General features: G+C 44.1%; 1 protein-coding gene across 19 annotated transcripts in view; it reads right to left on the bottom strand.

The window, feature by feature from the left end:
- The window catches only part of PTK2 (protein tyrosine kinase 2), a 266,474-nt gene that overhangs the window by 62,970 nt on the left and 176,586 nt on the right, over window positions 1-26,918 (bottom strand). For 9 of the 19 annotated variants that reach the window (XM_049093133.1, XM_049093131.1, XM_049093123.1 and 6 more), the window contains 6 exons: window positions 18,987-19,070; window positions 17,988-18,005; window positions 11,878-11,934; window positions 10,423-10,443; window positions 9,231-9,328; window positions 435-519 (listed from right to left, as the gene is read on the bottom strand). In XM_049093133.1, coding sequence (XP_048949090.1) covers window positions 435-519; window positions 9,231-9,328; window positions 10,423-10,443; window positions 11,878-11,934; window positions 17,988-18,005; window positions 18,987-19,070 — 363 coding nt within the window. The remainder of the gene's footprint in view (window positions 1-434; window positions 520-9,230; window positions 9,329-10,422; window positions 10,444-11,877; window positions 11,935-17,987; window positions 18,006-18,986; window positions 19,071-26,918) is intronic. The other 10 variants (XM_049093125.1, XM_049093126.1, XM_049093120.1 and 7 more) reach the window with 5 other exon arrangements.

Here is a 26,918-nt window from a genome sequence, read left to right on the forward strand (position 1 = left end):
GAACGGAGAGCCAATGGGCTGGTGCTGCAGCAGGAGTAGGGCACTGGTGGTGGTCCTGGCTCTTCCCCAGTCTGTGAGCTCCATCAAGTGGGACCGTGTCTGTCCTGCTCACCCCCAACCCTAGGGCCTGGTGGCAACCAGGCTGGACTCCTTTCTACATCTGCCCAATTCCAGTGCCAGGATGTCCAACACTACAGGTACCGAAGGATCAGGGACAGTAAATCTGTCTACCTTTACACCCCTAAACATCACAGCTTACCTGGAACATGTGGATATGTGCCCCTACAGATACAGGTATTAATTTGCAAGGCAAGATAGTAACTGTGGTTGTCACATACAAGTCAGAATATTATTTTTCTTACTTCTTCAAAGATAGCTTATATTTCACAAATGAAAAGTCAAATGGAGTTCCACAGAAATTTCTAGAAACTTACAGGCTTCTTGAAGGAATTTCTCTCTCACGCTGTCCGAAGTACAGTTTTTACATGTTTTAATTGCAACCGCCAAAGCTGGATTCTCCTGTGTTAGGGAAATTTCAGAATCACACACACATGCAAAAAGAGCTCTGTATGAATCAACGGACACATTCATGACAAGCTGTTTGTATGGCAACTCTGTGGATTCTGGGCCAGACAGAATCAGAACTGAAAATCTCAAGAGAGGAACATGTCAAATACTCTACAAAATCCCCAGAAAAAATGTCCAGACATGTTACAATGTAGGTAATTCATTCACTCATTGTTCCACAAGCATTCACTTTCTGCCATGTGCCAGGTGGCCTTTCAGGTACTCAGGATACACCAGTGAACAAAAAGGCAGTAAAGTTTCCTGTTCTACTCAAGGTTACCTTCCCGCTAAGAACAATGCACACAAGAAACCAGTGAATCCCAGAGTATGTTAGTAGGTAACAGAGCTGTGGACAAGGAAGGAGCGTGCCAAGACGTGCAAGGCAGAGACCAGGACCAAAAAAAAAAAACAAAAAACAAAAAAACAAAGGAAGGAGGGAGGGACTGCCGAGAGCTGGCCAGGGGCACAGCCAGGTTCATGGATGCTCTGGGACCCGAGGGGAGGCGTTGTGATGGGATGCAGCTGGGACAAGTGTGGGGTGTTGCAGGCGGGGCAGGGTGGGGTGAGGGGCGTCAGATGGCAGGGACCAGTGTGGCACAGGAGAGCAGGAAGGAGAATCAGAAAAAAAAAAAAAAAAGGGAAGGAGAATCAGAGTGAGCTCAGGGTCAGATCCAGCCGGAGGAGATCCTCAGTGGGGCAGGGGCATGAGTGCTGCACCTGGACACCCTGCAGCGCAGGAAGTAGGTGAGAAGAGAAGACACACAGTAGGCTAAGAGGGTGGTAGGCAAGGTCAAGAGAAACCATCAGCTCCTGCCTGCCAAAGAAGCTGATGTTTTCTTGAACAAGTTCGAAAGACAGAGCTTGAGACAGACAAGAAACGAGGCCATTCCAAAGCTTAATGGAATACCATACATGATTTTAATTAGCAACTTAAGTGCTCATCTTATCCTTGGCCCTACGTTGTCTCTGCCAGCACCACATATTCTTCACATTGGATGTTTTCGTAAGGTGCAAAAAAGACAAAGAGGACAGGATGGGAGGGAAAGAAGCAGGAGAACACGGCAAATGGACAAGGGTTTAAGAAGCCCTGCCTTATGTCTCCTGGCCATGGCTGCTGTGTCCCAAACTCCACCCTGCCTCAGGCTCCTGGTCCTCACCAGAGGCTCCCGAGAGGGGACAAGATCAGATGAAGGTACCATCACACAGGTGTGAGAAGCATCCAGCCTCAAGGCCCCAGAAGAAGGCTGTGTCATCTTGATTTCTTTAGTTTTCTCAATAGATTTTATAAATTATCTCACTGGGCCTACAGGCTGTCTGTAAGATAGCCTGACAAGATACAGAAGGCTCCAGGCTACCTATTTCACAGCCAGGTCAGCCAGAGGTGGACAGGTTTAGCTGCTTGCCCAAGGTCACCCTGCTAAGTGGCATGTCCCCTCTTCAACAGAGCTTTACCTCCAGAGTGACTGGGGCAGTGTGTACGTGTGACAAGCAGCAGGGAGTGGCGGTAGCTCGGCATGGAGTGGCTGCTCGTCACAAGATCTGGCTCTGAAATGGTGCCCATGCGAGATTCTCTGTGTTGACAAAGCCTAATTTGCCAAGCTCCCTCGGAAGAGTCCTTGCTATTGGGTTCTGAGTCACTATTCCTGGAAGTAGCAGCCTCAGGCAGAAAACATGACCCAGGAGGACACTGGGAAGACAAGACATTGGTTCCTGTCTTCTCAGCGCTGGAACATCCCAGAGCTGGATCCCCAGGCCAGCTCGATGCAAGGTGACCTTACTGAGTGTCCAGTCCTATTTCTATACCAACTTTCAAATTCTCTCTGTCATCCTCACTTTGCTTTTCAGCTCAGACTCTGATATCCAGCCCACCCATGCCTATTTTGATGAGGATGTAGCAAAGTTATTTTAAACTTGGTAACACCAAAACAGAACTCCTGATATCCCGCTATGATGGATCATCTTATGTGTCAAGTTGATGGGGCCGACAGGGTGCCCAGATATTTGGTCAAGCATATTCTGAGTGTTTCTGGAATGGATTTAATAAGCAAATAGATAGACTGAGTGAAGCAGGTTGCCCTCCTTAATGTGGTGGGCCTCATCTGATCAGCTGAAGGCCTGAGTAGAACAAAAAACTGATCCTCTCCTAAATAAGAGGAAATTCCTCCTGTCCAATTACCTTTGAGCTGGACATTGTTTTGTTTTGTTTTTTTCTACCCCTTGGAGTACAAGTACACTAGCTATGTTGGGTCTTAGGCCTTTAGACTCAGACTGGAAATAAGAAACCATCAGTTCTCCTGGGTCTCCAGCTGGCCATCTGTAGATCTGAGAATTGTCAGCTTCCATGATCACATGAGCCAATTCTTAACAAATCTTTTTTTTTTTTTAAATATTTTTTTAAGATTTTTATTTATTTATTCATAGAGTCAGACAGAGAGAGAGGCAGAGACACAGGCAGAGGGAGAAGCAGGCATCACACAGAGAGCCTGATGTGGGATTCGATCCAGGGTCTCCAGGATCACGCCCTGGGCTGCAGGCGGTGCTAAACCGCTGCGCCACCGGGGCTGCCCCCAACAAATCGGTTTTGAAGGCACCCACAGCCTAGGGCTTCTGTTTTCCTGGGGAGCCCTCACATATGCCCACCACCAGACACATTTCCTCCTTAGCCTTCTTCGCCTCACTTAAGACACAGAATTCCCAGAGACGCTCAAAGTCAACAACCTAGTGGCCAGTTCTGATTCTTCAATTTCCCTCAGCTCCCATGGATCCAACAATCCAGGAACAAGACCTGTGTTCCCCACCTATAGAGTGCATCTGGAACCTGCTGCCCAGCTCTCGCCACTGCTGTAGGCTCACTCACTGGCTCCGCCACCACCACCACCTCCTGAACCCAGTAACATACTTGGAGTAAAAGCCCAGCCCTCTGCTGTGGGCCCCCAGGGCCCCTCTTCACCCAAACCTCTCACACTAGCCTCAGTTTCTAGGCTGCAACACCACTTCGTGCAGCTGCCTTTCTTGTTCTGCCTGACTGGACAGCTCCTCCCCCAGAAATCTGTGCTGAGATCCTTGTTCAAACTGTCCTGTCTAAAACAGTGCCCAGCTGCCTGCCCCACAGGCTAGCTCCCTGCTGTTCTGCACAACCCTCACCACAAGCTCCAAGCACAGAATTTTCCTTGAGTCACTTTACATTACCACCGCTTCTCAGGTTATTAGAATGTTATTATTCTACACATTATTACTATTCATTCCAATATACACATAGCATACACTGTCACTTACATTATTATTTTCACTCACTGAAATAGAAGTTTCAAGACAGTAGGTAACCTTATTGTCTTATTTGCCAAAAAATTTTGCCTTACAACAGTACCAAATTCCTAGTAGGTGCTCAATACATATTTGCGGTTAATGGATACTATTAAAATAAAACCTTTCTTTTGAATGCAGATGCCATTTATGAGTCAGCTGTGGCATATCTTAAAAATATCTTAGATTGCATTAATTTTAGATTTCACACTAATTGCACACCATATGATTCCAGAATATTAAACATTTTCAAACGAGAAGATATATAAATAGCAAAATGATTATAACACAAACTTGGGTCCCCTTTCTTAAGCTGCAGAGGCGGCATGCAGGACTCCAGGTCGTAATGGTAGCCTGGTCCCTGCAGGACAGTCGCTGCTGGTGCAGAACGTGAACAGGAGCACAAATAACTGTCTGCTAAATGTCTGATCTGAGGGCCTTCTTAGAATGGCTAGCCATACGCCACGCCAAGATCTAACTGCTTTGCTTTGAGTTAGTCTTTGTTTTCCTTAACCAGATGGGAAACTCCTTTAGGACCAGAACCATGAATTCTACCTCCATCTAAATATAGGGCCAGCTGGTATACTCTAGAAATGACACAAAATGCCCCCCCCTTTTTAAAAAAAGATTTATTTATTTATTCATGAAAGACACAGAGTGAGAGACAGAGGCAGACACATAGGCAGAGGGAGAAGCAGGCTCCATGCAGGGAGCCCGATGTGGGACTCCATCCCAGATCCTGAGATCCCAGGATCACAACCTGAACCAAAGACAGTTGCCCAACCGCTGAGCCACCCAGGTGTCCCCCAAATGCCCTTTTTAACAGGAATTCTGAGTAACAACAATAGAAAATTCTGTAAGACCATAAAATCATCATCAACCCTGTGAATTTGTGCTCACATACTGGACATGGTGCTTTATGCAAGACAATGTGAAGAAGTGTAAAGAAAGTACTGCTCTCTCGCCTTCAGCCCAGGGCATGATCCTGGAGACCCAGGATCGAGTCCCGCGTCTGGCTCGCTGCATGGAGCCTGCTTCTCCCTCTACCTGTGTCTCTGTCTCTCTCTCTGTGTCTCTCATGAATAAATAAAATAAAATCTTTAAAAAAAAAAAAAAAGAAAGAAAGTACTGCTCTCTAAAAACTGACAGCTTCCAACGGGTGCTGAACCTGATTCCACACGGGCCACACATGAACAGAGCAAGGGGTTCGCCATCAGTCCGAGGATTAGGACCTGTGGCTACTGGCCCCCACATGGGGCAGCAGAAGCCTGGAGAGTGCTGAACTATTAAGGGGCTCATCACAGACACCAGAATGTGGGAGAAGTCAATTCAAAGCAAGCAAGACTGAACCCGAGCAAAGTCATTTCTTTTTTAATTTTTCCTAAAACACCTTTTAAAAGAGGCAAATTCAAACACACCGAGGTAATTGCTCAAGGTATGGTTTTTAAAAACCTTCAAAATACAAGCAATATTTATGGGAGAGAGGTCTTTCAATGCTCAATGAAAGTACCACACTGGTGCCCACTATGTCTCCATAAAAGATATGATTAGGCTCTGAATTATTAACAACTAGGAGACATTTAAAAGATTTTAAGAAATCCAGAGAAGGGCTATTCTGGGATTAATTTTAAAAGAGATTTGATGGAAGAATGTGCAGGTGATCAGCAGATGCTCAAATAGTAAGAAAGAAGTCCCATCACCTCACCAAATGAAGACAACAGTGCGTGTGAACGAATGTCTCGACAGACTCTGTGTTCACTGGCTCTTAAAATGAACTTCAGGTCCCCATGCATGGTCTACCTGACCGTATCTTCTCTCCTTTCATGGTCCTCCCCCTGCACACCTCTGCGGCCACACTGGCCTTCTGTAGACTGCACCCTTCTTGCTTTAGGGCTCTGCTCCTGTGTCACCACCTATCAGAAGGCCTCCTTTGACCATCTCATGGGGAGAGCACCTCAACCTCCTCTTACTCATGCTTTTTCCACAGAGTACTTCTTCCCTACTCGACAGTTGGTATATTTGCCTGTCCCTTTCTGTCTCAGAGAAAATTTAAGTTCTGTGAGAGCAGAAATTGTGCCTGTTTTGTTCATTCTTATATCTAGCCACTTCGCTGTCATGTGGTACATGACTGAGAAATTGTTGCTGAAATAATTACTTGAGTCTCAAAGTAACCAGTGGCAGGTTTCTAGCTGTGATGTGTGTGCTGAGCTGTTGTTTGACTGATTATTAAAAATCCTTGATGAAATGTTACTTGATCTTATAGAACAAAGAACATAGCCCAGAAAAAGGACTTAATAGGAGCCCAGAGGAATGAATGGACTCCTTTGCACTATAAAATTAGACACCCACATTAAAGACAAACAGTCATGTACAACATATATCAGGAAGATACTCAACAAAAAAAGTGTGAACCCTGGTATTTTTCTTGTGTTTGGGATTCATTCAACAAATATTTAATAAACATTAGACAATGGATATTAAAAAAATTGTTCTCTTGTATTTTCACAACTAAAATGGGTTAGTTATTTTAAAAACACATGAAATAGGGACGCCTGGGTGGCTCAGCAGTTGGGCACCTGCTTTGGCTCAGGTCGTGATCCAAGGATCCAGGATCGAGTCCTGCATCAGGCTCCCTGTGAGGAGCCTGCTTCTCCCTCTGCCTCTCTTTCTCAGTCTGTGTCTCTCATGAATAAATAAATAAATCTTAAAAAAAAAAAAAGCATGAAATAAAGCCCACTAACCCTGCCATTATCTGTGTGGTCTTATTAAGTCGTTCTACTGTGGCAACTTCAGAATGTTTGCCGATCAACAATCTATGGACTGCAGGGAGCTCAGAGATGACTGAGTTCAAATGGAGTAATTCAGTCAGGAAACTTCACCTCCCCCACATCTCAGCTGGGTGTAGCCAAGTCAAAAAGTTAGTTGGTCTTTGAGTAATTTTAGATCCAGGGCTCTTTCTACTGCATTTTGCCTCAAAGAACAAAGTTACGAGAATTACGAAGATAATACAGATATTGTAAAAACAAAAAACAAAAAACAACAAACATCACCCCCCCAAAAAAAAAAAAAACAACTGGAAGAGGAGTTAACAGCTAGAAATACATAATAAATGACAGAGTTGTATGTAAGTACAAAGGTAAAGGCTTTCAAAAAAAAAAAAAAAAAGGTAAAGGCTTTCAAAACTGAAGTTTAAAAAAATGAAACCTCTCATTTGTTTAGGGACATGATGGCAATTGTCCATTGTTCCTGACAAAAACAAAAAACAAAACAAAAAAAAACTCTTTTAGCTCTCTAGTTCCAAAAATAATGGAACTAGTAATCACTATGTCACCTGTGCATGTACAAAGGATATGAAAAACTGACAGGTATGGAATTACTGGGGAAAATGCCATTTGCAGTTTCCAAAGCAGGGGTCACACAAAAGGTCAATCATCTGTGTTATTACAGACCTTCATTGACTGAAGATGGGAGTTACGTCCTGATAAACCCATCATAAGTTGAAAACATCCTAAGTTGAAAGTGTGCATAATATACCTACCAAATGTAACACATAAAGTAAAAAAACTGTTAAGTTGAACCACCCTTATATACAACCATCGTTAAGATAGGGATAGTCTGTATACCTTTATTAGCACCATCTGTGTACACCTCTTTAAAAAGTTTCTTGAGCAAGTATGTACTCTTATTTTCTCTCTTTTTTTAAAAGTAGGCTTCACACCTAGCATGGAGGCCCAACGTGGGGCTAGGACCCACAGCCCTGAGATCAAGACCTAAAATCAAGAGTTAAACATTTAGGGGCACCTGTGTAGCTCAGTGGTTGAACATCTGCCTTTGGCTCAGATTGTGATCCCATGGTCCTGGGACGGAGTTCAGGGTTCCTGTGGGGAGCCGGCTTCTCCTTCTGCCTATGTCTCTGCCTCTCTCTGTGTGTCTCTCATGAATAAATAAAATCTTTTTTATTTGTTTTAGAGTTTATTCACGAGAGACAGAGAGAGACAGAGAAAGGCAGAAACACAGGCAGAGAGAGAAGCAGGCTCCATGTAGGGAGGCCTATGTGGGACTCGATCCTGGGACTCCAGGATCACACCCTGGACCGAAGGCGGGCGCTCAACCACTGAGCCACGTAGGCATCCCAATATAAATAAAATCTTAAAAAAAAAAAAAAAAAGTTGGACATTTAGCCAACTGAGCCACCCAGGTGCCTCTGTACTATTATTTTAAAATGTTTTAAAATTACTGATCTAATAAAAATAGATACAATAACCAGTGTTGGTAGGGATGCAGAGAAATGGGCACTCTTTATACACTGCTGCTAGGAATAGAAATGTCACAGCTTCTTTGAAGACAGTTCAGCAGTCAGTCAAAGAGCAGTTACCATGTGGCCCAGCAATTCCACTCCCAGATATCTACTCAAGAGAACTGGAAACTATTCACACACAAACCTGTACAAGAGTGTTCACAGAGGTATTATTTGTAACAGCTAAGACATGGTAACAACCCAAATGACCATCAACTGAAAAACAGACAAAAAGTGGTCTATCCATACAATCGAATGTTATTTAGCAATGAAAAGAAATGAAGCCCTGATACACACTACAACATGGATGACTCCTGAAAACATGTTAACTGAAAGTCCATCACAAAAGGCCATATATCATATGAGCCCATTTACATGAAACATCCAGAACAGGCTAATCTACAGAAGCAGAAAGCAGACGAGTGGCTGCCAGGAGCTGGAGGTAAGGTGGAATGGGAGTGAATGCTAAGGGATGTGGGGGCTTCTTTCTTCTTCTTTCTTTCTTCTTTCTGGGGCAAAGAAAATGTGCTAGGGTGGATTGTGGTGGTGGATATACAACTCTATCAATATATTAAAAAACTACTCAATTGTACATTTTAAAAAAGTAAATTTTATGGTATGTGATTTATACCTCAATAAAACTATTATTAAAGAAATAATTAAAAAAAATTTTTTTAATTTTAAAAATTTGTTGATCCCTTTTGGAGGACAGTGTGGGGTAAATTAATGTTCTTCCCTTGAGAACATTAACTTGGGAATACTGGCCAGCTGGGAATACTGGCCAGCTGCTGTCAATGCTGGTCATCTATCTGTCAACTCCGTGCAATGGACAATCATTGTGGAATCTACTGAGGAGAGAGGCTGCAAGAAGAGTAAAATCAATGGGCCGACCCAGCCCTCTGAGAGCTAAGTGTGCCATTTTCCTGTTTCTGAATATACCAAGTAGGTTGATATGTATGACGAGCTTTGTAAAAGACATGTGCAAAGAACCGAGGACTCATGAAGACAAACAAGAGGCAAGGGTCAAAGGAATGCCAAATCCTGGTCACCATGGAGGACTTACTGGGCTCATATAGACGCCTTGATGGACATCTCCAAACTGGCCTTCCCCGATGCAGCGTCCAAGCTCGATTCTTTCTCTCTGAATCTCATAATCCCTGGCTGCAAAACAGGATATATGTAAGTACAACATTCCAAATGTAGAAACGACACTTGACACATTTCGTTTCATTATCATCCATGAGTACCAATTGCACTGGTGGCACATCATTCTATGAAAATGCTTTACATAGAGTGGAATTCTCTTAAACACTGTTTTAAAAGGAATTACATAAACTGTTACAGCATCACATGAACTACCAAAACCATGTGAGTTCTATTAAAGGTAGATTTTTTTCACATTTTTTTAATGTTGATTTAGTTTATATCTGTCTGATAGTTTTCTAGATAGTTTCTCCAAGTAGTAAATTATATGCTTAGGTAATCAGTGCTATTAGTTTAGGTATTAATATATGAAAGGCTAAAAATCACAGTTATTTAAAGCAATTATTTAATGAATAACTGAAGTTTGAAAATCGGGAGGCAACAGAAAAACTGTCATGAGAAACTTTACGTTTTAAAAGTTTAAGAGTTTTCCACTTTCTGACGATCCTATCTATATTATTCATGGAGCTAAAAGAGTTTAAAGAGGTCACTTCTAAAAACTAATTTCAAAATCAGGTGACTTGGAATCAAGGTTGAACATATCACATTATAAATTACGAATATTTTATATTTTTCAGAGCATTTGCCTCAAATTAATATATTAAGTCATTGTGATTTTACACAAAACCAATTATTTAGTAGGCTGTTGAGGCACATGGAAATAAGATACCCACTAGAAACCTTGTCAATTGGTTCTAATCCAATTAACTGCTTAGTATTTTGATTCTCTCCAGCAGGGAAGCCTGTCTGCACAACCCACACTGTGTGCATTCCATTAGTGTAGCTGCCAATGGAATAAAACCATAGCCAAATATTTAAAAACTCACCCCCTGGCTTATCAAATTATAAACTGCACAGAAAACCCAACCCAATTTTAGATAGTTCTTTTCCTCTTTAAAATCACTTTAGCTAGTAGTTCCATTGGTTTAACAGCATGAATAAACCAATGGAAAGTAGTTTAAAGATAAAGTTACTGAAAACTGAAACATCCCACATCATTCCATAGGTTGCAATTGCAAGCAAATGCAGTTATTTTAAAGGAATCCTGTTACCTTCATCTATTCCATAGCTTTCTGTATTGCAATTAAGGGAGAAAAAAATTGAAGACCTTGCTTAGAAATAACTAATAGCAATTAGGTTAACAACAACAAATTCCGAGAATACATTTCAACATTTACTTTGCTACATATTTTAACCACAAACATCAGTTTAAAAAAAAAAAAAAAAAAAGAGGACTAGACACAAGCAAACTCTGAATCTCCTCAAATTAACTCGATGTGATGTCAACAATGATTATTAATCTCCATTTCGTAAATTCTTGCATGAGAACTCATTTTTGTGGGGTCTGGACCTTACTACTCAACACTGAATGAAAGTACACAAATACAAATTTGGATTCTCTGTAGGAATGTGTAAGGGACTCAAAGGCTAACCTAAATTTAAACATCTTTCCATGTTGCTACTGCAAGTCAAAATGCATGTTTCAGCTCTTCCTTCTGTTTTGAACCACTCTAATACAAGAGCTCTTATAAGGGGATTCAGAGTGCACCTGGGATGATGCAGGCCTGATGTTGGTAATGCCTCTTCAACATGTACCATTAATCCAAATGAGAGCATCTTTTAAAATAGCATCTTTTAAAATTCAAACAGGGTAAATAAAGTCCCTGAAACATTTATTTTACAAATATGTATGGCTCTATTGAAATCAGGACATCAGATATTAAATTATTAAGGCCTCTGGGGCTGTAAGGTAGGATCATAATTGAGCTTCTTTAAAAGATATAGTTAACTGTTTTTTTTTTAAACAAAAAAACAAAAAAAAAACGTTTTTTAAAATTAAAAAAAAAATTTTTTAAGTAAATTTTATGCCACACGTGGGGACTGAACTCTCAACTCAGATCAAGAGTCACACACTCTAATGATTGAGCCAGCCAAGTGCCCCTAAAACATTTTCTTTAATGTGAGTGAAATTTCAAGTGTGTTTCCAATTCAAGATCTGGGGCTGTATCCTCCAACATGAAATCTGGCTTCCAGGTTCTCTGAAATCAAGAAGCAACACACAACAGAGAGAAGGAGAATGCTGACGGAACACAATTAACTGAAATGCAATGAAGTGAATATGAGTATTTCTTTGAAGTGAATATATAGGTGTGTATATGTATTTAACTTTAAACAAAAAAATCATCTACAGAGAGGATATTCTGTAATCAATAACCATTGTATCATCCTAGAGCCAGGACACAAGATTACGGAAAACCTGTAACTAAGCAGAACTTACTATAGATACTTGAACTTTTAGGCTTCTGACCTGAGACTAGCCGAATGCTTCTGACCTGAGACTAGCCGAATACAAAATAGGATTCTAAAGGTTGAAGAGAATATTTCTGTCATGCACTCAGTGAGCTATTAAAGAGAGTTCTAAGAAAACAATAACTAAAATTTAAATGTGAGATATTGAAAAGTTAAATACTGTCAAATCTGAAGAATAAAACCAGAAGCCTACTTACTTGACGGCATGGTGTAGGTATCTTCTTCATCTATAATCTCAGCATAATCATCTGTTTCTGTAGGAAAGGAAGCAGATATGTTGGAAAAGGTTAAATATTTGACCTCCTGGCCTTTAATATAATTAGAAAAGGCAAAATGATCTGCCTAAATCTCCTACTATGCCGACATATTCTTAAAACACTATTACTCAATTTTTGCTCACACATGAGTCATTTATGGAAATAAAGTGACATCATGGTGCAGTCTGTTATAACACACAGACTTGTTTCTCAGGGAGCAAAGAGCTGGCACAGAAAGCCCTTGTGCAGAACGGAAAGACAGGGAGCAACTATGTACCAACTGCAAAACTCTCCCTCAACTACACCAAATACGTGTTTAAGGCCACACTGCCGTCTCCCAGGAGCTCTCCAAACGAGACTGGTATCTCAAAAACCGAGAATCTGACATTATTCATAAGTAGACTCTACAGCAGAATCTGAACGCTGGCCTCTTGGAAAACAAAAGTGATAGTCTGACTGCTGAGGCGATTAACTGAGTAACATGTTTCATTTGTTCCGGGTGGAAGGAACCCAGGAAGGCATCTCCTGTCACACTATGCTCAGGTAGTTGAAGCGTACAGGCTAATGTCAGAAGAGTAAAAGGTCTAGCAGAAAGAATGGAATGGGAAGAGGCGGCATAGTAAAAGGAGGCTTCTTTGAGATGATGTCAAGGAGCTGCAGTGTTTCCACTACTCCTCTCAGTAATACAGTGACTTAGAAACCCACCTCCGTATCAACGGGGAAAACTCATCTGAAGGAAACAGCCCTCACTTGGACAACAATTATGCTGACTTAAGCCTTGCCCATTTTCCTCTTTCTGTAAAGAGGAAAAGCTTTAGCTGCTCCAGCCTGAGGATGTATGTAAGCTGCTGGGCCAGGGAAGGAGGGGCAGCACTTCCTGAATTATCTTTGAGGAGAGCTCTTCAAAGAGAAAATCTGACCAAGCATCTACCTTTAACCCCAGAGAAACTAAAAACTAAGTGTTCTTTCCTTTGTGCTGCCATGACTACTTCATTCAGATATCAAAATTATAGAAAAGAGAGAATACACACAGTCTACGTTCTTTAGGAGATCAATCATTCCACATATTGCTATGGTAATGACTGAGATCAGACCTCACAGTTCCTGGAAGAATTCAGTTCTTAATTAAAAGTGATTAAAGTAAAAAAAAAAAAAAATTCAGCTAGCAGAGTGCAACATCAATAAATCAATTCTCCTTAAAGCATTTAGTAAATGTAAACTATTCCTAAATCCTACTGAGAGGTGGATAATCTGTATGGTTCTTACATGTTACCAGTAACACTACTTACAGGATTAAAAAACCTTTACATTCTTTTCTTTCTTTACTGCTCCCTCTTACCCTGTTCTCAGTGCGCTGGCATGTCCTCGGCCTGCAGCTTTGTTTTTGTGTAGGCTGGCTTAATGAAGGACAGTGGGAGATGATATTTGGGGACAGAAGGGAGCTTCTAAGGCACTTTAAGAAAAAGGACCACGCAGGGGAGGAATCTACACGAGTAGCTGAGACAAGAGAAGCAACACGTCACACACATGGCATCTGGGGATTGTTTTCCCTCTTTGTTCTGTGATTTGTGCCCTTCCCTCAGGAAGCTAACTAAGGCAGAATTTCCACCAACGACAGGCTCTACCCTCACTGCTTTCTTTCCTACAAAGCACACACCTGTAGAGGCCGAACACAGTAGGTGGCCCCGGGGGTAGCAGGATCTGGGCGGTGACAGGTGCCAGACCCCAGACTCTGCTTCCCTTGCTGCCCCATTACCAGAAGTGTTTCAGGGATCCTTGCACCTGGCCCTTTGCTCTACTAAGGAGACGCCACAGATCCATCAACCCCCCTGGCATGATTCCTTTCGTGGCTGGGGGGTCACTGCCTGCCTGACGGAGAAGGGCACAAAGCTGCCAACGATATCAGAGTAGGCCTCTCACCCAGGACTTACCCCATGGTAGAGCTCATGCTGGCCCAGCCAATTCTGGTGTCAGCTGAAGCGTCATCCAGCCAGAGACCTGCCTCAAACTAACCTGCCCCTGACCCTCCTCACTCTTAGTTATGCTGCCCGGCTTACTTTCCTCAGTGCCATCACTACCAACCAGCTGGCAGTCCTCTTGTTCCTTGTCAACTGTCTGCCCGCTCCACACAGAGAGACCAGGGGAGCAGAGCCCTCGTGCATCTTACCACTCATCTCAGCACCCAACATGGTGCCTGGCACACAGAAGGGGTGAGGCACGTACTTGCTGAAGAGAGGACGACTTCACTGCGACCACACAGTGAGCAGACTAAAGCTGAGGCAAAGAAGTATGTGGTCCATGCAGGGTCCTGCAGACCATACGGGGTGGAGCTGCAGCGCCCAGGACGGGCACATACCCTGCTCCACCCCGCAAGGTCATCTCACCTGTCTGCTGTAGCTGTGCCCTCGTGTGTAAAATGGGAACACATCCACCTTGCAGGGTTGTTATGAGGATTACAGGAGATACATACAAAGTCGAGGTGTGGACCTGTGCATGATATATCCGTGTGGTTTTGCTTCTTCTGAGTGCTCTCAGGGAAGAATCTGGCAGCAGAGGGGTTCCTGACTGCTGAGACTCTCAGTTGGCCCTCCTGGTTTGACTGCAATGGCTTCTGAGACTGTCTCTTTTTAGAACAGCCTCACTAGAAATACTAACCTCTGAAAATATTCTGAAGCCATAAAAATTAAATGGCTGATATACATCAGGCTAGCATACAAAATTGATTTGGGAAAAATCAAGTTGCAGATACCTTAATTAATTGACACAATCACAAAAGAGCCTGTAATTCCTTCCTCTCTTTGGATTGGAAAGCTATCTGGGAATCACTCAGGCTGACACCAAGGTGTAGATATGTGTACTGAGCTGTACCATGACTAGAGACTTTTCGCTGCAGTGAACGGTACTAGTGGCCTCTGAGCTGGTTCCTAAGGAACAGAGTCACTGCTGTTGAAGGCACACAGACCTATAGAAGTTTCATCGTAATCTCTACATAGGAGCTTTCAGGTTGTAATACATGGCATATTTCCCCAAGAATGCTTGATATTGACTTGGTTCTATTTTCCTTACCCGGTTTTTAGCATTACAGGATATGATACTGATACAAGAGGCATTTTTACACACTTAAGGGCCCCTGAAAAATTGGAGCCTGACTTGAACTTGCCAGGTCTCCCCAAACAATGATACAAGGAAAACAAACATAAAGAAAGGAAACAAGTTGAAGATCTGAGCACCAATAAGGAAAGCCAGATCTGCCTACTGACGATGATGGCAGCATTCCTGAGCTCACCACACTGCAGACGCTATTAGAAACTGTTAACGCTGATCCAGGGAGTGGGTACTGCTAGCATCGTCCCACTTCACAGACAGGAGGCTGGGGCTCCCAGGGCACAAGTCAGTTCCTCAAGGTCCCAAAGCCAATCGGTGGCAGGCTGCTACTCACAGCAGTGCTCAGGCACAGAGCCTGGGCTGTGCTGTCCCGGGCCTCATCCTTTATTATCTTCCACAACGTTTATAGGGAATTTTATATATCTTTTAAAGTTTTTAAAGTAATCTCTACACCTAATGTGGAACTTGAACTCCAACCCCCAGATCAAGAGTTGCACGCTCCACCAAAAAGCCCCTGGGGACTTTTGTGAGACCATGTACCCTATGCTATGAAACTATGGAATATTCCTCTAGGATATTTGGGGGATCTCCCCACCTTCCAACATGAGCACAGTTTGGCTCCAGGAATGTTCAAAGGATGGGGACCTGTGTATTTGGGAGACTATTTCCATGAATTAAATATTTCAAAACAAACATTTTTAAAAATGGAGACTCCTAAAACCTTGTACAACATAATAATTTGAAAGGCTGGGTATCACAATATGTAGTAAAATAAAAATGAGAGGAAGACACATAAAGAGGACAGTGACAGCTCAGAACTTAGGGGAGAAAAGAATGAAGTTCTCCTCTTAGAGCAAGGTGAACAGGTGGAGTCAAGCTGCTACTGAAAACAAGGACACGGCTGCACAGCGTCCAAGCCTCATGCTCTGTCACGCAGTCTGACGCCTTTGGAGCCCGAGGCGTACATGTCGGTGCAACAGCACAAGAGCCTTCAGGGTCACAAATTTGTCCAGTGCAGACCATGTGCTCACCGTCCATGGGAGAGGGGGTAGACAGGGTGCTTCAGGGGCACCTCCTCCAACCGCCTGGCGGAAAACGGTCTCCTTTCCCCTTGTGGTGCTTGGGCCATGGCTTGGACACTTGTAATTCTGAAAACTCGTTCCCCTGGCCGCCGCCCCTTGCTGCTCTCGGGAAGTCAGAACGGGACACCAATCCCACAGAGTCACATCTCTGTGGACAAGACAACTCGGGCAATTCAGCGGGGCTGGCCCATGGCCCGGCTTCCTGTTCCACCTGCATGATGGACAGGGGCTGCTAGCACAGAGCCCCGGAAAGCAGGGAAGAGTTCTCTCCTGGAAGCCGGGAAGGGCTCCTCTGTGCTCTTTTGTATCCACGGCTCTATGACCCAGCCCAGGGTCGGCTGCTCTCCCCTGTCCCAGGGTAGACAGCGTGTCTCTTAGACTCCGCTGGTCAGTGTCTGCTGCAACTGTCCAACCCTGCTGCTGCGGGCCAGCAGGTAGGCAGCCCTCTACCACAATGGCTGTGGCTGTGCTGCAATAAAGTCTTACCTGTGGACCCTGAAATGTGAATTTCATGCAGTTCTGATGCCACAAATACTATTTTTTTTTTTATTTTTCCCCAATCATTAGAAAGAGTAATAATAATCCTGTGCTCCAGGGGCAATTGGAAAGAGGCAGGCTGTATTTTGCCCATGGGCCTCAGTGTGTGGCCTCCTGACCTAGACCAAGTGACTAAAGCCCTGAAGTCCATCTTACTCATCTGTAAAATGGGAGCAGAAATACTTGCCCCAACTGATTGCCAGAACTGGGAAAGTCAAATGTGAGGAAAATGATTTTATCACATAGAATGTGGGAATAAGCTCATGTTTATAAACACTTGTTCCAATTCTCATGCTTTTACAGTAATCCTCACAACAACCGCTGAGGCCTTTTACGGATGAAGACACATGAGATGAAGCAATTTCAACCAGGCTGCTGGTGACATGATGGGGCAGTAGGGGAGCATGAGGCTGGAGCGTCCACCCTGTGCTCCTTAGGCCCCCCTTGGGCTCTGCAGAGAGGACAATGCTGGAGTCACACACCAAGCGCCTGTGCACAGGGGGCTCCGCGCCAGCAGTGACTGCTAACTAACTGTAAGTACCAAGGACTGGATCTGCATGCTGTCAGTCCCTGGAACAGACATGCTTTCTCAAAGTCGTGTTTAGTTAAGATCCTTCACTACTCGAGTTATCAGTCCTACCACGAAGATGACACAGCTGAAACCTTCAGTAAAAGCACTCTCTCATGTGATCATGAGGAAAAATGCTATTCCCTGTAATTTGAGTTTAGTGTAAAGAGTATGAAGTTCCATGCAGGCAGCACATGAAGCAGGGAACATAAAACACAATACCTGACTTTCAAATTTCTAGTTTTTTAAGTACTACCCTCGACTGCTTGAAGAACAGTCATTATCACTGTTGCTGATATTTCTCTAGTTTGTATGATTCTTAAAAATCACTTTTCATTCCTTCCTTTCTGTTATCTACTCTCAAGCTAAGAATTATGATATATATATACATGTATGTATGTGTATGTATATATACACAGTCCTTGGGAAATGCTCTATGGACTTCTATTATTTAAAGCTTTCAAGTGCGACTAATCTTATTGACTAGTACTGTTTTTGACAATTGTTCTAAATCTAAAGTGTTAATACTGAAATCCAGAAAATTCACTATGTGTATACACAACTCAAATTTACCACTGAGACATGACAGAGAAACTGGCAAAGCCCTAAACAATTTTTAAGAGATCATTTGTTCACATCATTATTTTTTCATACGTGCTTTTCTGGATCAAAACCACATTTTGCCTCTCATTAAATACTAAACCATTTTTACGGTTAAATAACTCTATTAGTAACACAAACGTGAAAATAAATATTACCGTCCCCACTAATTTCATCTGCAGATCCAGGTGGCATGCAAAGAAAGGGAGGGTGGGGGAGGAAGGAGGGCAGGGAGGGGAGAGAAGGAGACACACTATTAAAAAGACAAGTAAGTCAAAGCACAAGGAAAACAAAAAAATCACCCCCCAGGTCTAATTCAAAAGAGGAAAGAGCAACTGCAGTAGTGAGTGTGTTTACTCGGTGTAAGGGCATTATGCTGAGTTTCCAGCTATCCACACGTCATACAAAGTTCCACAGAAGTTCTGTAAAGCTGGTTTCTACCATACTGAGCAAAATTAATCTGATAGGCTCTTGCAGTTAAATGCTAGAAATAGCCTTTATCCTCTCCAAGGGAAGCGTCCTGTCAGATAAAAATGAAGATAACCAGTCATTAATGTGTCTGGTGAAGGCCAGCCTCCCCCAGTGAGCCATGGGGTCCAATTACATGGAGCCACAGGCCAGGCCCAGCACACAAGCTGTACAAGTCAAGCTTCCACTTAAATTTATGCAGTGTTTGGAGAAATTCCTATTCTGATGATACAAATAATCTCCACTTTCCAGAAAATGATCCAAGTGGCCTGGCTGCCTCTGCTCTGAGGCATCCCTGAGTATCTGCCAGCAAAGCATGAAAAGCAGCCTGGGGCTCACTCTGACCATTCTCTGTTCAGCTGCATGCCACTTTAGGAAACCCGCAGTGGAAAACGAGGTACCTGCTGGCCCCTGAGGTAGAACATGAAGACCCCATAAATGAAACCAGGAAGCCACGCCTTGCCCTGTCATGCATTTAAAAACCAGCCAACAGGCAAGTCTTCTCTTGGAGAGCAGCCCAAAGACGGTCAACATGAACCGTCGCCCCGGTATGGCTGCTGAGCAGCAGACAGCACATACGCTGACACCCAATTAAGGCACACTCTGCTCAGGACAGTCTACAAGCGTCCCGTTAGGCCCGCTGCCAGGGCGCGGCGGTTAGTGAGAGCTGGCGCGAGCGAGTGCAGTACCCGTAGGAGAAGGCTCATGGGAACAGAAGACCAAAGGGAGAAAGCGCCTAGCTTTCTTAACTTTATGTTGGCAGGGACTGACTCCTTTATAAAGAGGCAAGAGGAAGAAAGAGAAAAATAGAGACACATTATTTCATACAAAAATACAAAAGAAAACTTATGTTACATTTTAAGGCAGATGTATAAAAGCAAATACAAAATTGCGATGCTTTTACTTGACTATTGGCACACTTTATCTCTTACTATGATTGACTTTAGTTTTAAAAATCATATTAATATTTTAAAATACAAGTTCCTCTTTTAGCAAAGATTAGCACTAGGTATTGAAACTTGCAGCCAGACACATGAGTTTCCCAGCTCTGCAGAGCCAGCCAAGTGCAGGTGTCACATATTTTTACAAATAACAAAACTAAAACAAAACAAAACAAGACAATAAACAAAGACCAGCAAATAATTCGAGGATCCTGTGAACATTCAGCCATAAAGAAAAATTGCCAGAACCTAGCAGATCCCGATTTGCGAAAGAGTCTTACGAGCACTTTTTCCCAAATCATCAGCAAAGACACAGACTCTCAGACCTTAAGTGTATACCCTATATAAATGACCTAAACATAAAAACTGTGATGGGGATGTCTGAACACACAGGCCGCAGAGCCCCCTACTCACTAGGGTCATCTGCTCACTCACTGCCTCGCTCACGTACTGTAGACTCCTGTGACGGCCAGTCCCCTCTGCCCTGGACACGAGCTGCATCCTCGCCCGCCAGGAGCACGCCACACAGCAGCCCCAAGAAGCAACAATTATGGTGTGGTACGGGGAACAGTGGGCATCTGTCAAGGTGAGGTCAGCACAGGGCATATACGGCTCTTGAAGATGCAGTGGTGAGAACATGTGACACAGAAGACGCAGGAGACGTGCAACACTCAACTGCATTTCCCGGGGGTCCCGTCAAGAAAGGCCAGTACTTCAGGTGAGACCCAGGGAGAGCGGGGCCCGGATCCACCGAAGGCAGAGACTTACAGATGGTATCAACGTGTCAGGAACAGAAGCGAGAGGAACGGAAACATACCACGTGGCGATATTTCAGATGCTGGGCCAGGACCCCAGCCCCATTACTGAGGGTTGCATCTCCCCCCATCAGCTGCCCGTGGTTGTCGGGGAAGAACGGGGGCCTGGTGCGAAGCCTGAATGCACTGTCAGGCCGGATGGAGCCCGGGCCTGGGGCCGAGGAGGAGGGCAGGGATGAGGACAGGGACATGCCCGGGTGAGACAGGAACATGGACTGTGGGGAAGGTGACAGCATTCCGTCAGGAGTACATTTTCTCATTTCCGTAATTATGTTATGAGCATGTAAGATGACGTCTTTGGTCTCAGAAAATACACACTGGAGCATTTCTAAGTAAAGGGACCCGCCATGCCCGCAAGTGCTTTCAAATGGCTCAAGGGGGAAAAAAATAAACGAAGGTAAGTGGGCCAGAATATAAACATAGTGAATTTGATAAAGAATATGAGAGACTTCATTTTACTGCTCTTAAACTCATCTTCTATGTGTGGAATTACAGAGACATAACAAATACAAAGAACAGGTATTTGAATTGAGATGCTGGCTTCACCACTCATTCCTTGACCTTGGAAAAGTTAACCGCTCTTGTTTGTGTTTTATTTATAAAATGAGGCAGCAACAGAGGCTTCCTTGAGTAGAGCCGTGGAGAAGGCCCCAAGGGATTCCCCAGGCACCTGGCCCGGGGCAGCCACTGCCTAAGTGCTAGCTGGTCCCATTATTCTATTTATTTTCTTTCTAAACAGAGCTGAGTACTCTTTATATTGACTTAAAAAGCAAATAGTTTCAAAAAATTTTAACTTTTCTTCAGTAATACCAAGGTTACCCTACATCATTAAAAATGCTGTTAGGACTCTTCTTCTATTTATATAGGTAATTATTTTATTCAAGACGATGACTCTACATTTGTTGAACACCTACCGTGAGCAGGACACACTGTATACAGATGCTGTGTTTACAGCAAAAAAGTCCCCCGACTCCTACCTTATTCAGTTTATAAGTTCTAGTATGGGGGGAAAACAAACAAAATGGTAAATTACCTGGTGTGTCAATACTAAGAGCTATAGAGAAAACCAGAGCAGAGGTGGGCATGGAGTATTTATTTTCTAGTGTGGCTGCAACTTTAAATATGGAAGGAGTTGCTTGTAAAACGCCTTGAGGGGCAGAGGGAGAGGGCGGTGCAAACATTGGGGCAGAAGCAGCAGCAGCTGAGCACTACCTCTGCAGAAGTGAGCCTGGGCCACACGCCAAGGAGCAGGGAGGTCAGGCAGGACGATGCAAGAGTTGGTGTGCGTGCGTGCGCACCTGCGCACGTGTGTGTGTGTGTGTGTGTGTGTGTGATGATACACACCTGGGAGCCCATGTCAGGGCTCTGGCTGTCACTGTGAATGATGTGGGGTGGACACAGGTGAAAAAGGAAGAAGTGAGAGGACTGGCCTTAGCCTTTAAAGGTTTCCTGGGGTGCTGTCACAGGGTGTAAGGAGAACTGACAGGTTACTGCAAGAAACCAGGCACAGAGTATGTGCGTCTGAACAAGGGCAGGTGCGTGTAAAGCTTGGACTGAATAGACTCAGAGGATGGAGCCCCTTAGGATGTGCCAATCAACTGAATGTAGAGGAAGAAGCAGCACAGCACCAGAACAACCCCAAAGCCTCTAGTCTGATCAGCGAGAAGGAAGGAACCACCACTTAATAAGAGGAGAGACTGAGGAGTGTGTGCATGGTTGGGGAGACCAGGAGTTCACTTTCGAGCATGGTTAAGCATGAGATTCTCATGAGACCTCAGAGTGGACCTGCTGAAGAGGTAGTTGGCTGCAAGAGTCCAGTTCAGGGAAGCTTCTGGGATTAAGACGACAATTTGGGAGTCGCCAGCATAATTAAGGCATGAAACACAGTAAGATCCCCAAGGAGGCAACTGGCGGCAGGGAAGAGGCCCGAAGACTGAAAGCTGGGGTCATCCCACGTGGAGACTGGGGTTGTAGCAGCAAGGAAGGCAAAAAGCCAGGGAAGCGCAATCTTCAGAAGCAGGATGATGGGGCCACAACGCCTTCTATGCCGAGTTCCGTTCTCAGGCCAACAAGAAGAGGGCCAGAGCCCCACCGGCAGGGGCCAGCAGTTGGAAGAATCCTCTAGCACGAACATGGAGATCATCCGGGACTTGGAGGGCGCCGGGGGGTGGCCGTGAGCCGGGAATGCAGCACAGTCTTGTTCTGAGGGAGGACAGTTTGGAAGGCGTAACAAGAAGCAACGGATATTGGGTTCACCTCCAGTCCAGGTGTGGTGACGGCTCAGAGGGGAAGCCATGGCTGTGGCTACGAGGGTGGCAGGGGCCACCGCTGGGGAGGGGAGGCCACCAGGGGCTCAGAGAAGATGCAGGTGAAGGCGGGAGAGAACACACAGGGCTGCTCAAGGAGTTGGCACACCCGGGGTCAGTGTGAGGGGATCAGCGCTTTCCCGCTCATCTTTAGCTGCACAAGTGAAACAACAGTCCCTGTGACCATGCCTCTCAGGCCTACCTCTTTGCTCAGACAGTACGGGTCAGGGCCGATGATATGTGGGGGGAAACAGCCCTAGCAACCATCCAACCCGGCTCAGTCGTGGGAGCCCCCTGCCCCTGACAATGCCAAAATCCTACAAATTTGTATGGATGCTTGAAAGCACAGAGGCACAAGATCTGGTTAGCGAGGCAACTCATCATTTTAAAAACTAGAAAATACAGGGAACAAGCAGTTTTCTCATCTTCTCAGGGCAACTGAACAGCCGATCAGGAAAAGCTATCTTTATACAAGTATAAGAGCTAAATAACGGAAAGCACAGCACAAGTCACGTGTGGCCACTCTGTGGCCCCTGACATAATCCAGGCATGTGGCCGCTGAGGCTCTTGGGTGTAATGCCCACAGGAACCTCATGATGGGGGGTCACACACAACCAAATCTACTGGTCAGTCTTAGTGTCATGTAGAGACACAGCCAGATGTGGGCGGTGTATTCTTGTAAAGCAAAATCACTGCACCTGAATCTGACCAAACTTCCCTGGATCCTAATGAGCAGCTCCTAGGAAATACAGGGGCCCAGGAGGAGCTCCTTCAGCACTGATCACAGGGCTGTGCCCAGTCAGACCCAGACGGTGGGGATGCAGCGTAGGTGACACAATTTCTTCAACAGATAAAGCACTACATTGCCCCTGACTATGTGGAGGTGATTGGGGGAAGGTGGGCATATGCTCCATGCTGGAAACAGGTGCACAGGCTAAGGTAACAGATGTGTGTGGCCAGGAAAGACTGTGGAAAAGTGAATATCCTGTTTAGTTTGCTGTCGTACTCCTTGTTCTGCTTCTCAGGTGGGCTTTTTCTCACTCTGCTCCCTGCAGGGGGGCCACAGGGATGTCTCTACCTGTCTGTAGCTGAGGGCTGGTTGGCTCCGGATACTACGTTGCAATATGACCCGATATTTCAGTACCCATGAGGCTCCAGGGTATTCTTTTCAATTCCTTTAGAATCCAGAGAGGAGAGGCAGAGGGTTCAGGAGCCCAAATCTCAGCAGAGGCAAAGAGAGTTCAACTGGCAGTGGAGTACTACTGGCGGTAGAAGGAAGCCAGCACAGAGGGGTGCCTTGGCCATTCACGCACAGCGCCATCACAGCCAGTCCTGACCATACCCAGGGAGACACAACTGTGAACCTCTCCATGGCTAAAAGTCTCTCCTAACGTAAGACTGATTTTAGAACCCTATCGTGATCGTAGAAATCAGAATTTCCAGTAAGCCAGGGACTAGAACTAAGTCAATGACATCCAACCCGTACACTTCCTACACATAAAAATAATCAGCAGTGATTTGATTAAATTATGTCACTGAGCACTTAATTAACAAAAATTAACTTTGTATCTACTAGGTGCTAATACTCTAAATTAGGGCACTGAAAATTTTTCCCAAAAGCTACTGTTAAAACCAAGCTTTCAGCAATAGACAGAGACTACCCTGTAAATCACAGCACTATCAAAACTGAAGCTACCATGTAAACGAGACAAAGGAAACTCTTTCAAACTTGAGTAGAGGGCAGATTTTTGAATTTTAGCAGAAGAGTGTCAGAAAGGAGTCAGGACTATGCTGTTCTTGACAAATGGAGGAATAAACAATGCCATGCCTTCAGACTCTTCCAAACCAGTCCTCCCTTCTACATATGAAAACCACTGAGCCTCTGAACGATAGGGTGTGGTCTACAATAAAAAAAAAAAAAAAAACCCGGGGGTTCTGGAGTCTAAGACATGAATTTTCATCAGGCTTTCTATTACTCTGTGAACCAGGCCAAGCCACCTCAACTGTGAGTCTTAATTTCCTACCTGTAAAGTGGGAACAATATGAGGAAGAGTGTCCTGAGGTTTAAATAAGACAACGCACGAAAACATGCCACACATCATCTCTGGGCCTTATTCACATATAAATACCTGCTTATGTTTAAAGGCCATGGCACAGTAACCAATGAATCACAGACCTGGTATTTCAGAAGCCATGGGAAAAAGAGGAAAAGTGAAATAATTACTATGGACTATGTACATACCACCTTGTATTTTACAGAGCTTTACAATTTACAAACTGCTTTTGCATATATAAGTGAATTGTAAAATTTATAATGAAGCAGGTGAAAAAAAACCCTTTATTTTGTTAAATATATTTTAGTTTAGAATAATTTTTAGTCACTGACCTGAAAAATGTCAAAGTAGTCAAGGAAATATTGACGATGCATGATTAACAACTAAACCAAAAGACTCTGTTACGAAGTTAAAATTTCTAAAATTGCAATAAATGCTGAAAAAATGCCATTATATAGGGCTCAGCAGAAACCATCAAACCAAACATTTCTGACAGAAAAAGGTCACTACATTGGTTTTCGTGGCAGAGGTACAAAAGAGAAAGATGTTTCACAATCTCTGATCCTATTTCATATAATCCAAATATTCAACAGGAGCCCTGCTTATAATGTGGTAGCATCATCATCACATGTGGCCCTGTACTTCTGGTCATACTAAGGTTTTATGGCTTGTTTTGTTTTAAAGATTTTATTTATTTATGAGATACACAGAGAGAGGCAGAGACACAGGCAGAGGGAGATGCAGGCAGCTCTCCTGTAGGGAGCCCAATGTGGGACTTGATCCCAGGACCCTGGGATCATGCCCTGAGCCGAAGGCAGACGCTCAAACTCGGAGCCATGCAGGCATCCCTATGGCTTGGTTATTAAAAAATGAACCAAAAAACCCTAAAACACAAAAACCAACCAAACAAAAAAAAACAGAGTTTATATCTTCAAAAGATTTAAAATTCAGTTTTATTCACTGCTCTTCCTTGGAAATATCTGTGTTCCTGAAGGATTTACACACACACACACACACACACACACACTCACCCCTCAAGCCCTGTCCCAGATGCAGGCCATACCCCTCCCTGCAAGCACAGGCCTCTTGGTTCTGAGTTCTAACTGAGCTCTGTAATATGCATGTTTCCTAAAAACTTATAAGGCTAAGAAAATTACTTTAGGCCCTTAGAATAATGTGCCCAGTGAAAGTGCTGTCATTCTTTAAATCTCTCAATGTTACATTTATTTTTGTAGGGAAACTTTGTCTAGATTTCAAACATAAACTTTCATATATTCAACATGTGTTATAACTGTGACCTTAATGAAAATGATCAAGTAATGACATTTACTTTGGAACAAAATACAAATGAGTGCCTCGTACCTCCCCTGAAAGTCAGGATTCTGCTTTATTTCCCATCTAGGGACCCGTCAAGAGTTGAAAATGGTCTTAAGTTATCTAGAACCTACTCTTCCTGTTGGTGAGCTTCCATGCCTTTTGCCCAAAACCTCCACAGAAAGCATCTAGAACAATTCACAGTGATGAGCTTACGGGCAATCATCCGAGAGCCCAATGACTCTCATGTCCCTGCAAGCTCTGAGTGTTCTGCCTTTCTACCTTCCGCTCCTGCTCCTGGAACTGCATTCCTAAGTCCCGGCCTGTCTCCAAACCTTGCTCAGGCATCCCTTGACTCACCTAAAAATAGTTACTAAGTACTAATGTCCCAATCAATAAGCAGACAGACAGAACATGTCTTTTCTTATTGATAGAGCATGGTCCAGGGGTCAAGATGGTTTGTAGAGACTCTCTAGAGATATTCCATGACAGGACGCCTGGGTGGCTCTGCAGTTGAGTGTCTGCCTTCAGCTCAGGGCATGATTCTAGGGTCCAGGGATCCCTGTGGGGAACCTGCTTCTCCCTCTGCCTATATCTCTGCCTCTGTCTTTCATGAGTAAATACATAAAATCTTTAAAAAAATAAAGAAGGACCCCTGGGTGGCTCAGCTGTTGGGCATATATCTGCCTTTGGCTCAGGGTGTGATCCTGGAGTCCCGGGATCAAGTCCCACCTCAGACTCTCCACAGGGAGCCTGCTTCTCCCTCTGCCTGTGTCTCTGCCTCTCTCTGTGTGTCTCTCAGGAATAAATAAAAAATATTAAAAAAAAAGAAAAAAGACTTTCCATAACAGAAAGATGCACTTTGGGCTAGAATATTCTGAGATGAGGAACAGTCCTAGAGTAGTCCAGGAAGGCTTCTAGGAGGTGGTGACATCTAAATCTGGTCTTGAAGAGCAGGTGAGAACTTTTCAGAAACAGGGCGGTCAGACAAGTTCCACTTTCTCCACCTCCAAGTCTGTTTCATCTGTACTCGGGGGAAACTCCTCTAGACTGGCACTGAAAGACAGTTTAGCCTAGCAGCAATAATGACCCAAGTTCCAGTCCTACCTCCAGCAATGTCAAATGTGACACTAACACATTTGTTTACTTTCTGAATTTCTCCCCTCTGATCTGTGAAACGCGGATGTAAGA

The sequence above is a fragment of the Canis lupus genome, chromosome 13, assembly GCF_003254725.2.
Source record: "Canis lupus dingo isolate Sandy chromosome 13, ASM325472v2, whole genome shotgun sequence".
In the NCBI taxonomy this organism is placed as follows: domain Eukaryota; kingdom Metazoa; phylum Chordata; class Mammalia; order Carnivora; family Canidae; genus Canis; species Canis lupus.